Genomic DNA, 16,627 nt, shown 5'->3' with positions numbered 1-16,627 from the left:
ATAGCAGACTCCAGAGGAGAACCAACACAGTCCAGCAAGGTATGCAATACACCAGCACAGTCAATGAAAGGTATGCATACCGTGGTTCAGAAGCAGGCAGTCAGATAGGAGTGCAGCGATACCTGAGCGGCAGGAGGCCGGCTGGATGAGAAGTCCCAGAATAGATGAGGCAGCGGTCTAGTAGGTGCAGCGCACAGATAAGGCCCAACAGGGACACGAATCCACAGGAATCAGTAACACGTGGAACTGGACTCAAGGAGGACCCAGGAGAGTGGAGATGATCCAGCAGAGGAGTAGTTGATGAGATATAAATCCAATGCTGACAGGAGGGTAGACCAGCGGGACACGTGAAGACGTGGAGCGCGGGTCAGCAGAAGATGGGTGATAGCGCGGTCAGCAGCAGCAGGACTCTGCGGTACACGGAGGTAACCAGTAGCAACCAATAGGTGTCAGTAGCGATGGAACACGGGAGAGCAGAGTAGGCCAGGAGCTGTTGATCACGGAGAGTAGCGAATGGCAATGAGAGCAGCAGTCTCGAGGAAACACAGGAGAGCTGAGGAGAGACTGCAGTGCACAGGGGCAGCGGATAGGAATCAGCTAACTTGTCACGATGATGAACACAGGCGAGTTGTAGGCTGGAGGCTGTAGTGCACGGAAGCAGCGGATAGACATCAGCTAACAGTCACGATGATGAACACAGGCGAGTTGTAGGCTGGAGGCTGTAGTGCACGGAAGCAGCGGATAGACATCAGCTAACAGTCACGATAATGACCACAGGCGAGTTGTAGGCTGGAAGCTGTAGTGCACGGAGGCAGCGGATAGGAATCAGCTCACGGACTTGATGAGGAACAGGTGAGTGGATGTAAAGTAAAGGCTGGAGTGCACGGAGGCAGCGGGTAGGAACCAGCAAACAGTCACAGTGAAATACAATAGCGTGATGTGGACTAGAGGACTGTAGTGCACGGAGGCAGCGGATAGGAATCAGCAAACAGTCACAATGATATGAAATAGCGTTGAAGTGGTTTGGAAGACTGTAGTGCACGGAGGCAGCGGATAGGAATCAGCAAACAGTCACGATGATACAGTTGATGGTAGAAGTGGTATGGGAACCACAGTAGTAGAAGTGGTTTGGAAACCACAGAGGTAGACGTGGTTTGGAAACCACAGGAATCAGCAGCGCTGAAAACACGAGGAATACAGGAACACCTTCAGAGACTCATAGGGAATGAGACTCCAAGATCAGGCAACGTGGTGTTGACCACAGGTGCTTAATATAGGGAGTGTTGCCTGATCTGCCAATTGAGTTAAAGGGACATACACTGAAGTATAGGAAAGGGCTGCGCATGCGCAGACCCTCAGGATGGAGGACGGCCACGGTTCCTAAATGTCCGGGAAGAGGCACTCACGGTCCGGTGAGTGACATGGCGACTGTCAGTGGGGAAATCAAAACCCTATGAGCTCTTCCATACCCACCACCAAAAATCCAGCCCTACCACATAGTATATCCCAAACAACGGATAAATACATATTAGAACATCAATCTTTATTTGTAAAACATAGCCCTTATTGTTAATGTGTGTCCTAGTTGTTATAACATCATAACATTTTAAAATCTGAAGCATGAATTCAACTATAATTACTGCTGGATGACGTGTTGGGGAGTCGCTGATATTCTAAACTACTGCTGGGCTCCTCCACAGTAAAGAACTGAAAAGAAGAATGAGCAAGAGGCAAGCGGCCCATCACTTTAGTCACAAGCTTTTAAATGGCAGTAAGGAAATAAAGGAAGGATCATGATCATCATCATTTATTTATATAGCGCCAACATATTCCGTAGCGCTTTACAATTGGGATAGCCTCTTAACTTGTGTCCTTGTCTGATAACCATTAAAAATTTCTTGCTGATTTGGAAAAAGGAGGGATAATTTTATTCAACCTTTTTTTTATAAACCTGTTTTTATTACATTCATAACCTTACAGTTTGCCTATCTGTTTACATTATTTACTGCATTAAAGGTGACATACAGCAGTTCAAATAAAACAATAATTACATAAAAGAAAAGCAGGAAGAGAAAGTATTTTGTTTTTCAAGTTTACATTAGGTATCATTATATGTAACATCATCACTGTTTTCCTTCTGTATCATATTCATTATTTACTTGTATTAGTTGTGCTGTCTCTTTAAATTAACTAACTTTAATTTAAATGTAACCCTAGGCCCAACAGTAAACTTGACACAAGCTCTAAAACTATCCCAAATAGAGCAACATTCTAAATTCTAAAGCTGAAACAAACCCTCAACTGTCATTATATCAATCAATGGAATCATGCAGGAAAACATATTGTGCCCTGCTCTGAAAACTTAGTTCAGTATCATTCATGGACCACACAATAGCTGCACTCCATTTGTTTTTGCAAATGCATCTACGTCTGCTTTATGCATTTTAAGGTGAACGCCCACTTACGGCCTTTAGAACCAGCCCCAAAAAAACAGGGATGCGCTCACTTTAGAGGGTTTGTGCGTCCACCTGAGAATGCCTATGTTGAAAAGAGCAAACACGTCACTTTAGTCTAACCTGCAACCACCTTCATTCATTTCAGCTTGTTTATTTTCTTCCTATAACACGTCTGAGTGAGGTTGTGTCTTACATGAATCACAAGTAGGAAGAGACATTAGGGGGTAAATGTATCAAACACACAAAATGTTCCCCCAGCACACTGCTATAGCCAGCAAAAGACCTGCCATTTCTACTGTAAATAAAAATGCAAACGTCTTAGTTGCACACATTTGCAAATGTATGTTAAAGCCACCCGCCACTCCAAGGCGCTTTTGCTAATAGGGTGGTCCTAACTCTAAACAGTGAGAGTCCCATATATTTGGGCCATACATATGTGTTTTTAAATTGAGAGCTAACTTACCAAAGAGGTATCCCAGTAAATGTATCAAGCCAGGAGTTTCTGTCAATGATTGAAAAGTGGAGATGTTGCCTAAAGCAACCAATCAGGTTCAAGCTTTCATTTTGTAGAATGTACTAAATAGATGATAACTATAATCTGATTGGTTGCTATCACTTTTGCACATTCGGGTACCTTAGAATACAGCTGCAAGTTACCCTTAGTTTTCTGTAAAAGGGTACAGGGGTCCGCTAATATGATCTTTGCCGTAGGCCCATCAAAGTCATAAAGTGGCCCTGTTTGGGATGAAAATTCTGTGCACAGTATACAGTTAAAAAACATTTTTACTGTCCCATTATTTGTGCAAACACCTGTCAGGGCATGCTGGAACATGCAGTACATCTGTAGAGTCACAGGTTGCCTAAGCCTGGTAGAAGCTATTTATGGTTATAGAAATAACTCATCTTACCTGTCCAGGTCTTTGGATTGTCTATAGAGCTGTCTCATCTTGGACAGGTATAGGTCAGCGAGTTGCTGATACTCAGTGAGAATGGACGATTGCAGATCAGGATACGGACAGTCTATCCCTTGTAGGACTGCAGGTACCTCACTGAACGGATATGTCATCTCTTCTGAAAGTACAAATTCCTGGCAGAACATAGATTTTACAGCTGAAATAACTAACACTTTCACTGCTCTCAGCTTTTAAATAACAATGACCATTTACTTACCTGAATGTCAATTTCCAAAAGTTCATCTTCTAAAGCTCGTTGCTCTTGAATAAGTTTTTCAATTAACGTAGTTTGTTGACTTTTGACAGATTCAACCTATGAATATATATTTTAAACGAAAAAAAATAATGATATTTCTAGCTATTTAGTCAACATTAATTATAAAAAGTGAGATATATAGTCGAGGACATTATAGTGGAAACTGACAGACCTAAATTAGGCTCAGGTATAATTAACTGATGTGACGCTCAGTGTACGCAAGGCCTGTTTCTTCACTGCAGATGATGTAGCACTCTGTTTTCCATTTGTAAGGATCAGGTCTAGCTTTGTATTTGCAGAATGTAAATGAAAAACTGTACAGAAGTACCCAGAATATTCTAATCCACCAATTGATTAGTTCTGTATATACCATATAGGCAAATTGTATTATGTTATTTTTTTGTTTTTATTTCAATTTTATTTCCCTTAAATTGTTGGTTTTTTTTCCTACTGAAGCTTAACCAAATATGTATATTTTCCAGTACAAATAATGGAGTTTAATAATTGGATGTAACTGGTAATCAATATTTTCTGTACACTAATATTGGTTGCAATGCGATTAGTATGCAATCAAATAATTATTTTAGCAAATAACAACACGCAAATAAGTTTAATTTATTTATTTTAGTTAATATAAAATATAATGTGGTGAAAATGCTAATTAATATTTTCAACATATTAATTACATCGAGTTTGGTCTCATTCTGTTCTCAATCGCATGAGAACGTTTCCAGTGTTATTTATGGAGCGTTCGCATCTTGCGAACGCTAGTTATAAATAATATCACTTTTTCATAGACCAAATAGCCAGTTCACAGGGATCATAAAAAACAGTTTATACAGGTCCAGAGGTGGGAATCTGAAGAAGGACACCTGGCAATCTCAAGGAACAATGGAATCCACCAATGCCACGTCGAGTTCTTGGGACGTCAAGACCCTTCAACCTATGAATGAAGACCTTAATACTGTAACTGTGTATCTTTGTGCTGTCACTGCTTTTTTCAAATGTCCAGTGTATCAATTGTTCACCTCTGGCTTTGGAAACCAGAGCGTTCTGATAGAAGCCTGTGTTAGTGCTAACAAGCGCATGCGTATGCATACCAAACTTTGTCTTGTGAATAAAAGCTATGTGCTTTGGAACCACAGTGATCGCATCGGAGAATCTTTATTTTATACGATACTACGGACATAACATCACTCACACAGCCTATAGCAGCGCCAACCCTTAACACAGGCCTGGCATTAATTACCTATAAACACCGATCTATGATACCAGTTACCTGAATTTACCGGTATAAAAGTCAACATTTAGGTAAAACAGTTTTGCTGCAGGTCCAGCGGACAGCTGGAGCATCACCGGGGAATGTAGTACAAAATATTCTTGTAAGCTGAGAAATGTATGGTATTACTCTGAATTGTCACTTACTTCTGTATAATCTGTAATATCTAACGTATCACAATACCTATGCAAAGTGATAAGAGAAAAGACATAGTTACTGTTGAGGAAATAGAGGTAAAGCACTAACCTGCTGCATTATATTCACCGGATCAAAGTCGTTTTCCATGTGGGACTGGTGGAGAGAGCGATGTTGCAGTTGACAAATCCTGTGTTTTAAATCGTCCCTCAGCTGCCAAATGGGATGTATTGTGCGTGCTGTAAACCCATCTCGTTCCTCGGATAATTGCTGTTCTGTTTCCAAACACAAAGTTTTATCACTTAACGGTGAGTGAAAAATTACGCTCTTGACTGCCAGCAGGAATGTCCGTACAGGGGAAGAGCGCAGCTTAGAGGCTCCTCTGGGACGGACAAGGTTAAGCGAGTTAACTTCCTCAATACGTTTTATCTACACAGTGTCCCTCAGAACATTTCTTGCATCTAGCATATGTTGTGCTTTCCTTATTGGATACTTTCAACATTCATTGGATTATTCTCCATGTTAGAAGAAAAATAACACAATTAAAACATTTCAGGAGAGGAATGGTTTTCCAGCTCAGCCAGGAAGTACTAAATTTAATTTGTGAGAACTGGGGTATTATATCATACCTCCCAACAGTCCTGGCTCTGGAGGCACATCCTGGTTCATGGGGCTTAACAAAAAGTGGGTGGAGTATTAACTAAATTTGCCAATCAGTGGGCAGAATTATGGCAGCATGGGGGCAGGGCTTATTTTGTCCCCAATTTGTGATTCAAATGTTGGGAGGTACGGTAAATACAAAGCCTAATTTAGAGTTAGGAGCAAATCTAGCTAAAAGGTGCACATTAGCAGCCAAGCCATGTTACATATGAAGGGGTGAAAATGCTATTTTATTTTTTATGCATGCAGGGAAAGCTACTTTTGTATGTAGCACAGAAATAATGGGCAGTGGCTCTGCAGGATTTAGTGACCCGGGGGTGTCAAAAAATTATTGGGGAGTGGTGACCCCCATTGAAAGAGCGCTGGCACATAGCACACCCCCACTTTTTATGCTGTACATGACTTCTTTTGCCCTGACCTTTTGGCTGGGCAGGATTTTTTTTTTATATAAACTTTATTTAACAAGTGATCCATACACAAAGAAATAACATAAATATAAAATTATATTAGTACATAACTTATAAAATGGGAAATAATGTCATACTTATCACGTAGGACAGTTAAAAAACGATAATCAGCTTAGATTTTAACATGAAAAGGAACTGAAAAAAGGGGAAAGAAGAAAAATAGCAAAAAAAAACAAAAAACAGGGGTGGTGATCCATGACAATGGGAGAGGAGGACGGGAGAGGATTCAGACACATTACTATTATTTAGGAAAATAAAACACGGCAGGTAAAGTGTGAGGTCCAGGGCTCCCACAATTTAGTAAAGGATTTTGAAGAATTGTGGATGACACTAACTGGGCAGTAACATTTTTATACATCCAGGTGAAAGGCTGGGGGAGTAACTCCCGGCACCTATTTATTTTTCTATGCTGTTTTGTGACCTGCAGTTTTTTTTTTTTTCACAGGATTGTCAGGGTGCAGAAACGCTTATAGGCTCCATCCCCACGGTCTAGGGTATTGTAGGGAGGAAGCCCTTTGAAGCTTGGATCGAAACCTCTGAGCCCCTGTCCTCCCTGATATGCCTTACGAATTTGATGATAAAGGGTCCTTTCCTTTTTTGAGGAGGACCTGAAAATCCACACCCATTGACACTAATTTTGTCTTTTTATGCAGATTTATTGAAGCATGTGATCGACAGCAGGGTCCATGGCTTTAAAAAACAAACAATAAAACAAACACTGGGCAGCTTTATATTTGACACTGTGATTTAAGGTTGAGCTCGGACGCTGTTGACTCCCAACGCTAAATCTTCCCACTGGCGTGCCGGGGACATTCTAATGCCAATGTGGCCGATTCAAGTACTGAGGTTTCTCGTAAGTACGCTTCTTTTAGTCGTACCATTTGCACCAGTTACAGGGCAGGGGTAAGTGTCAACTGATAGTGATGACTCACGACTGGCATGGCATAGCCTTTGAACTAAAAATAAGAAATATCATCATCATCTATTGTGGCAAGAGCCCGCTACTGCAGAAGCACACGCGAACAACTTCTTCCTTTTTATGTAGTTTTATTGTCAGGATGGTAAATGTTTTGACAACGTACAAATTTCACAGAAATTCTTGGAGACCCTAAACGTTAGCTAGACATAGCTCAGCTCTCTCAAGACCAGCCAGCTTCCCCAGCATTGGTCTCCGTGCACAAATGATACAAACATGCTTTTATGCATGATACTCCTCCTCCAGCCCTAGCTTGATGGGCAGGTGACACACCCACCTTCCCTTTAAGAGAAAACGCCCATCACTGGCTCTGTTTGCACTAACAGACACACCCTGTCTGTTTGCTGAGAGGAAATCATGTAAGTTAACAAATTTTAAACTATACATAAGTCTTTACTTGGTTTAACCTGAATCTAGGCGCATAACTGCGCCAATGTCTTACTCTGCTTGTATGTTTTCTCTGCATCTTGTCAGATAAATGCCTCCCTTTGTTACATATCCCTCCCCCTAGCGTCTCCAAGTAGGGGGACGCGGACTTTGCGAGGAGCGCATATTTTCGTGACAATGCATCTGCATTCTTGTGCAGAATCCCAGGTCTATGTTCTACTGAGAACTTGAAAGGTTGCAGTGCCAAAAACCAGCGGGTTACCTTGGCATTTACCTTCCGGTTCTTCTGCATCCATCTCAATGGTGCATGGTCTGTTATTAAGGTGAACTCTCTACCTAGGAGATAATAGCGCAGAGCTTCTGTAGCCCATTTTATGGCGAGACATTCTTTCTCCACAGTGCATTATTTTTGTTCCCTTGGAAGCAACTTACACTTAGGTACAGGACAGGATTTTCTAATTCATTCTTCTCCTGTGACAAGACTGCACCTAAGCCATCACCAGAAGCATCAGTTTGGAGGAAGAACCTCCGGGTAAAATCCGGTGCTTGTAGAACTGGGGAGGAACAAAGAGCTAGTCGAAAATCAGACCAGGCGGTTTCTGCAGAATCAGACCAGGTTAATCTATCTGGACAACTTTTTTTTAACATGTCCGTAAGTGGAGCAGCTCTAGTGGCGAAGTGGCTTACAAACCGCCTGTAGTAACCTACTAAGCCTAAAAAGGTTCTTAACTGTGACTTTTTCTCTGGTCTTGCCCACTTTTTGACTGCCTCCACTTTGTCTAGCTGGGGTTTGACATGCCCTCGACCAACAATGTACCCCAAATATTTGGCTTCTCTCATGGCTATGGCACATTTCTCTGGGTTAGCTGTTAACCCTGCTGACCTTAATGAAGCTAAGACCGCCTCAACTTTGGCTAAATGTGATCCCCAGTCTGGGGTATAAATCACTATATCGTCCAGGTAAGCGGCTGCATAAGCTGTGTGAGGTCGTAGCAATTTATTCATGGCCCTTTGGAAGGTGGCAGGTGCCCGATGCAATCCAAAGGGTAGGACTTTATATTGATAGAGACCATCAGGGGTGGAAAATGCAGTCTTTGGCTTGGCCGTGGAAGTCAGGGGAACTTGCCAATAACCCTTTGTTAGATCAAGGGTTGTCAAATAATTGCTACCAGCAATATTTTCCACTAGTTCATCCAAACGTGGCATTGGATAGGCATCAAACTGCGACATACTGTTTAGGCGCCTAAAGTCACTGCAGAACCTAATTGTCCCATTGGGTTTCGGGACAAGCACAATGGGACTATTCCACTCACTAGTGGACTCTTCAATCACATCTAACTGGAGCATCTTCTCGATCTCCTTTCTCACGTCCTCCCGTCTGGCTTCTGGAATACGATGCAGCTTCTGCTTTACAATGACTCCTGGTGCAGTGACAATGTCGTGTTCGATTAAGGTAGTGCGCCCAGGAATGGAAGAGAAGACATCCCTGTTCCGGCGAATCATTTCTTCAGTCTGTTGTCTCTGCTGAATGGACAAAGCTGGCTCTATGGGCACTTCAGACTTTTCAATGGCAGTACTTACTACCTGAGGAGAGGTTTCCTCATAATGCCAAGGTTTAAGGAGGTTAACATGATATATTTGCTCCTCCCTTCTCCTACCTAACTGGCGGACCCTGTAATTGACAGGACCGACAGCCTCTAGAATTTCATATGGACCCTGCCAATGGGCGAAAAAGTTTGCTTTCCTGGGTGGGAACCAGGACTAGGACCTTGTCCCCAGGCTTGAAAGATCGAACAACAGCACTTTTATCATAACTTTTTCTCTGTCGTTCCTGAGCCTCTTTTACATGTTGCTGCACAATGGGCCCTATCTTTCCTAGCCTCTCATACATTTGGGACACAAATTGTACCAGATTTGGCTCCCTGGGACCTTGCTGCTCCCACCCTTCTTTTAACATAGCCAAGATACCCCTGGGCTATCTCACAAACAGTAGCTCAAAGGGACTAAACCCTGTTGAAGCTTGAGGTACCTCACGGATGGCAAACATCAAATAGGGAATAAGAGTGTCCCAATCTTTTTTCTCTTGAGCCACTGCTTTAATGTGCGGTTAAAGCGTTCCACCAAGCCATCTTATGTATACAGAGGTGTGAAGCGCCGTAACCCCTAGCAACTGGCACATGTCCTTCATCAGTTTAGACATGAATGGAGTACCCTGATCTGTGAGAATTTCTTTGGGTATTCCCAAGCGTGTAAACATCAACTCAAGTTCTCTAGCTATGGTGCTGGACTTTATGTTTCGTAGCGGAATTGCCTCTGGATATCTGGTTGCATAGTCAAGCACCACTAGTATATATTGGTGCCCACATACGGATTTTTCCAGTGGCCCCACAAGGTCCATGGCTATCCGTTCAAAGGGAACTTGTACTATTAGTATAGGAATGAGAGGTGCCCTGTACATAGGTTTGGGACAGGTTCTCTGACAAATGGGACATGACCGGCAATACTTTTTCACTGCCATGTGTACACCGGGCCAGTAAAACCTAAGCAGAACTCGTGCCCGTGTTTTATCCTCCCCTAGGTGTCCCCCACAGACTTGTGTGTGTGCTGCTTTTAACACTAGGGGTACATGGACCTGAGGAACCATTAATTGTTCTACTTTTTCCCCCTGTACATTAGCAACTCTATACAGGAAATTATTTTCAACAATAAAATATGGTATACCTTCTGCAGGCTGGGCGGCTTTCGCTACCCCATTTACCTCAGTCACACTTTTAAAGGCATGTTCCAAAGTGGCATCATTAAGTTGGTCTCGAGCAAAGTCCTGCAGAGGAAACAAAATTGGTATTGCGGACCAGTCCGTATCCTCACTGACAGGCGGGGTGGGCTCATCTGCGACATCACCGACCAATGCTAGTTTGGACTGTCCATGTTTCCCCGCAGGTGGATGCTTTTGTGGAACTCCTGCTGTGACTCCCAGGATGGCATTCCGGTTTGGCGGTTCCCAAAGATCGATGTCCAAATATTGTGGATTCTTAGGCGGTTCCTTTAAGACCGGGCTTCCGACCGTTGTATCAGTTGCCGGCATGTCCGGCCGGATCCGCTCACCGAGGACATTAAACAGTGGGAAGTCTCGCCCCAAAATGAGTGGATATGGGAGTTTAGGTGCTATGGCAGCTACCACCACAGTTTTGTCTTTGAGTGTGACTGGTAATATCAACTTTAAATTTCAGTGTACAAATAAGCTATCAAGTATTTGTGTGCTGCATGAAAAAACAGTCAGTATTTAACTTATGTGCAAAACAGAATACTAATTTGCACCCCTTGCATTGTAACATGGTTTTGTCCAGGAGACTGAAATAAGAAGTTTCTTAAGTTAAGATCCTTAATGAATCAGGCCCCAGATGCTTATATGGAAATGCCCGTAGCTGGACGGATGAGCCATCTTACTTTCCCTCTAGGTCTATTTCTTAGAATCCATTCATATTTTAAAAATCTCTCTGTTACATAAGTGTTTTCTTGGACTAATCCCAAGCCCATAAAGCAGCAAGCTATAATTTGGAGTATTTTGAATGCACATGAAGTATTTGTGGTATCAGGCATAAAAGATGCTACGGAAACAGTCTCACTACACTGTTCAGAATACATTTATATAAATGGCTTCATTCAGATTCTTAATTCTGTCTCAGTCACCTGCAGCGTCTTAATAAGGTGTTTCTTTCCCTCCTTAGGTCATGTTTTATTAATGTTGCTGCTCCGTGCTCCTGTCTATTACTGTCAATTTGTTCTGTTGATATCATTCCAAAGTCTCCCACATCCAATATTCCGCTCTGCTCCTCGGATGTTCCTCTTATTCTATTCAGTGTTTGTCAGATATTATTTACTGTTGATTTTCTTATTTGCATCGTTTGCACGGTTAGCAGTAGCTCATGTTCACGTCTACTTTATTCAGCTGTTGGGAAGTAGATTCTGTGCAATGTGAAGCGGCAGATAAGACATGGGCTGAATGATTAATTACTGCTTTGTTTTGGGGTTTTTTCACGTTCTACAAGTTTTACTTCTGTTTCAATTTGTGAAGTTAAACTACATGAATGCAAAGTATGTTGCAACAATTATTTTATTAACTAAGTATTTTATTTATTTTATTATTTCAGGGTGCAAAGAGGGGGAATTATGAGAAATGCTACCCTGCAACTTAGCACACATAAATTTACCACCAGGCACAATTAGGGTCATATCCAAACATGCAATGAAGCTGCCCAGGCATTCAGCTTTTTGCACCTCAATCTTGCCCTGTATGTGGCACTTCAATTAGAACCTACGTCCCATAATCCCACCCCATCATTAAACACAACTTTTCAGTAGGAGGATGTGGGGCTGTTTGTATTTTAAATCACTTTTATATATTTTGCAATATTAAAATTTAAATACATGAGTATTTGCATTAAACTGTGCTCCTGATATACACACCTGCACCCAAATGAAGGTACAGGATACTTAACAACATTCTTGATTGGGGTATTGTGGGGTATTGAGGCCGATTCTCCAATATGCCAATGACACACCTATTGCTGTGACACCATATCCTTTCCCTGGCCAGTCACACTCATTTTGACTTCCAACATTTGGGACTGTTTGGGGGCAAGGGTGTAGCTAGGAGCCATGGTGCTAAAGGTGACCCACCTCCCTCCAGTACCTCCAGTGGAGGAGGTAGGTCCGTGTACAGAGGTCGTGGCCAGCATGCAGAGTAGGCATAGCCGGTGTGCAGTGACAAATTGAATTCTAAGGTCTCCGGATGAACACCCACATCACAGCCAACCTCCGGAGACCCCCCTCCTTCTAAATCAATCACATATAATACTACAATAACTGTGACTCCCACTGTGTGAGTAACTGACAGTCTGTGTCGCACCACAGGGCCGAGCTTTGCAAATGCGGGTACCTGTGCAATATCCATTGTACAACTGTAGGGGGAGCTGCTATGTCTCAACAGCATTTTCCTTAACTACCGGTATCTCTTTTGTTAAAGTTATTTCTCACTCACTTTCCTTCTCACCCTCTTAAATTTAATGCTTAATTGAAACCACTCAGATTCTAGCTATCATTTGTTTAGTACATTCTACAAAATGATAGCTAGAATCTGATTGGTTGCTATAGACAACATCTCCACTTTTCAAACCCGCTGGAAAACTCTCAGCTTGATACATTTACATCTTGGACATTTGCTCCTGTTTCATTTACCATAAGACTGTTCATTTTGATTTATTTTTCGGTGAGACCTGCATATTATATTCACAATATAATTACCACTTCGAGGTGTTTATACTCACGTACAAATTAGGTTTTCCCCATTACCAGTCTTATGTACTAGACTTTTATCTGGACTGAATCATTTATCGATACAAGTTTTTGTTTGGGATAAAGATCTTTCAATGCTACATTTTTTGAACAGAATGCCTCTTTTATCTGTGTGCCCTCAGTAATACATTAACAAGGACTCCTTTATAGGCATTTAATAAGCAATTTGGTAGTGTTCTATTAACATTATACCCTGCTGCACAATGGTCCAGATTGTAATTTTTTGTACTCTTCTGTAGGGTTTTTATTATTACTACTGACTTTTAATTATCTTTGTATTCATTTATTTTAATAAATAGCATAATTATATATATGGTTACTGTGTGAGACCATCCCTTGATAATTCCTTCAAGACAAAAGTATTTATTTATATTTTTTCAGTGCTGCATTTTTGTTTTTGCATTAGTGTCACTACCTTGTATCGACCCCATCTCAGCTACATCAGGGAAATCTCACTACTGCAAATTAATTTAACATTTACCAACATTAAATTCCAATTATTTGAATTTTTGTATTATTTTTATTAAAAATTTGTATTCTTTGCTGTGTAAACACAAAACCCAAAGCAAAATGCCTCTAATGTTAAATTCATCCCTGAATAACTCACCTATTAAAATAAAGGTCTAATTATATAATTACATTATATTAAATTTCATATATTACATTACATTATATATCTACATTATAAATAGCAGCAAATCAAAGATAAGCTTTCCTTAGTAACTCACACTGATTAAACAAAATACTTGATTGCTTGACATAAGCTAAAACAGGCTTGGACAACCTGTGGCTCTACAGGTGTTGTGGAACTATGAGTACCAGCATGCCCTGTTAGACAGAGCTATACAATGTATGGGATAAGGACTAATGGGAGCACACGTCAGTCTACCACAATTACTAATACACCCAGATTGTTTTAAAAATGATCATTATAGGTCATGCTGATAAGTGATCAATGGAAGAATAAAACTAATGAAAAATAAACTATGAGGATGGCGTATAATCAATAAATAAAAGTCATTAACAAGAGACTGAAAACCACTTTGGGTTCAATTTCAGCCTTTTAAGATTTGAAAACAAGAGATTTGTTATCATTTGACAAATCCTATTTTATTGCAAATGTATATTTGGACCTCGTGTTGTACACCAGCCCTAAAGCGCTCTATATTTCCACATAATCTGTGACCAATAGGAGATGTATCCTTACATAAGGTTCCTAACGTCTCCGGTTGTCTTTCCCACTCATTCTTCACTCTACACTCAATCTGGCAGCACTATTACAAATCTGGGTTCCACTCTGTCTCCAGACCCTTATCTGTCACTACTAACTCCCACACCCTCTTCCTCATGTTATTTATTGTGGGAGATACAAACCAGCCTTTTACTGCTTCAGTTTCAGCATGTTCTATCAGACTATACAGAACATCAATACATTTATTTACATTCTATCCTAAATACATCATTTGCAGTTGTCCTTCTTGAACCCCCCTGTAATTGGCATACAGGTATGAGATCCTTTGTCCAGAAGACTTAGGGTTTGTCCTTGTCCAGGAATTTCCCTGTAATTTGGAGCTTCCTGCATAAAATCTACTGAAACATGATTATAAATTGCTGCTGTCTAACCCCCGTCAGCTCTCATCTGCTAATTACATTGTGTAAAGCAATCAGTGACTGGAGGAAGAGGTCTGCAATGATCATAACTGTATGTATGACATACGCCTCCTTACCTTGTTTAGCAGTGCTCCTCATAGTGACTATAGGAGAAGGTGTTCACACATTTCTATTTTAGGGGCCCTCTCTCCTCCTGTTTCCACCACTTCTATCTTTGCTCTCCAGCTATACAGGCCACCTCCTTCTTGGACCTCCTGCCCTCTGTCTCCTCTCGCTTTTTCCTGCACCTCTCAGTGGCTCTTACTATCAGCCGCACCCACCCTCTTGGGCACAGGTTTCCAGCTTGTGCTATATATCCCTCACCCTTACCTTTCAGCCTGTCTCTGTAGCTGTGGTTTCAGCTTCCTAGTTATAGTGCTTATTACTAACTGTACCGTGCTGTTTTACCTTGTACTGTCCTTTTGTGTGTCTCTGTACGGCGCTGCGGTAATTATGCAGCAGCAATTATTTACTGTTTATCCTTCTGGTTACAGGACGTCTGGAGAAAAAAATCCCAACCTTAAAGATGTTTTGTCACATTCCCCCTCTACCTGGGGCATTGGGTCACAACCTTTCTAATACTATGCTAAAATGAAAAATTAAATTACATTTTCAGCCACATCTGAAAATGTCACTGGTTCTATTAGGTAAATAAGTAAAGGAAACATTTCTGATACAAATGGTAATTAGTATTTAATTTAACCAGAACAATGTGACATTATAAAACTGGGTGTCTTGTAATGTCCTTGACATATCCACACGCCTTCTACTGCGCCACATTGTGACTGTGTGTTCTGTGTTCTGCAATCTGAGAGCTTTACCGATGGCTGTGTTTAAACGTCACTGCAGTCATCTATAGAAGTTTTTCGGCGGGTTTGAAAAACCAGTCAGATTGTAGCTATCATTTATTTAGTACATTCTACAAAATGACAGCTAGAATCTGATTGGTTGCTATAGGCAACATCTCCACTTTTCAAACTCGACGAAAAACTCTCAGCTTCAAATATTTACCCCCTGGTCTGGTTTAAAAGAATTGACCAAAAAACGTGACACCTCTGCCATAACTCCACCTGATCTTAGTATCAACATCCAAAGGATGGTGGAGGATTATTTTCACGACAGCATAGAAATAGACACATCAGACAGTCCCTTGACATACTGGGAGGAAAAAAGGGAATTTGGAGACCCATATACCAACTCGCTTTGCACTGTCTAAGCTGCCCACCCTCCAGTGTGTACTCGGAAAGAGTTTTCAGCACAGCCGGGAACCTTGTCAGTGATCGGCGTAGGAGGCTACTTCCTCAAAATGTGGAAAAGATGATGTTCATAAAAATTACGAGGAAGGCCTTTCCCACCAATTAATCAAAATACTTCTGTAATTGTGGATTCCAGCGGTGATTAATTAATAATGTGTGAGGATTATGTACAAACTGATGAAGGTGAGGATCAGGCTGAGGATGATGACAACATCTTGCCACAGTAGAGTTCATTAACAGCACTGTTACCTTAGGTGTCTCAAGCCCATTGTTAGCTTGTTTTGTGGGCGCCCAAACAAACCAAGCACTTCAGCCTCAAAAGTGGCACTCCATGTCGCTGGAGTGCTTGGTTTATTAAAGTTTGTATGTCCATTTTAAGATCCAACATAAGGGTGGGTGGGAGGTTTCAAAGGACAATTCCATCTTGCACCACTTTTTCTTTCAGCTACCGCTGTGTGGTAATGTTACCTACATGTGCTATATACTGTTGTGTGCTTTGCAAAAATCTTAAGACACCCATTAATGATACAGATGACTCAACACAACATTTTGACATCTGGTCTTGTCTACTGTAAAAGAATTGACAGGAATTAGTGATACCTCTGCTGTAACTCCACTTGATCCTAATATCAACATCCAAAGAAAGGTGGAGGATTATTTTTTATTTTTTTGAACGGTATAAAGACAACGGTTTTATTAACAAAGAACAATGTTGCTTGCAGAAGTAATGTAAGCATGGATGTCTAAATAGACGTGTATATGTATCACCTTCCACTTTGCTGCTGTTTCATCAGTAT

At 41.3% G+C, this 16,627-nt stretch overlaps 1 protein-coding gene across 3 annotated transcripts in view; it reads right to left on the bottom strand.

The window, feature by feature from the left end:
• Positions 1-16,627, bottom strand: part of CCDC148 (coiled-coil domain containing 148) — a 98,148-nt gene that overhangs the window by 39,359 nt on the left and 42,162 nt on the right. For all 3 annotated transcript variants that reach the window (XM_075180837.1, XM_075180838.1, XM_075180839.1), the window contains 3 exons: positions 5,191-5,354; positions 3,627-3,722; positions 3,365-3,543 (listed from right to left, as the gene is read on the bottom strand). In XM_075180837.1, the coding sequence (XP_075036938.1) occupies positions 3,365-3,543; positions 3,627-3,722; positions 5,191-5,354 (439 nt within the window). The remainder of the gene's footprint in view (positions 1-3,364; positions 3,544-3,626; positions 3,723-5,190; positions 5,355-16,627) is intronic.

Source organism: Mixophyes fleayi, chromosome 7 (genome assembly GCF_038048845.1).
Source record: "Mixophyes fleayi isolate aMixFle1 chromosome 7, aMixFle1.hap1, whole genome shotgun sequence".
NCBI lineage: Eukaryota > Metazoa > Chordata > Amphibia > Anura > Limnodynastidae > Mixophyes > Mixophyes fleayi.
The sequence above is the reverse complement of the archived record's forward strand: the minus strand, read 5'-3'. Positions and strand labels throughout refer to the sequence as shown.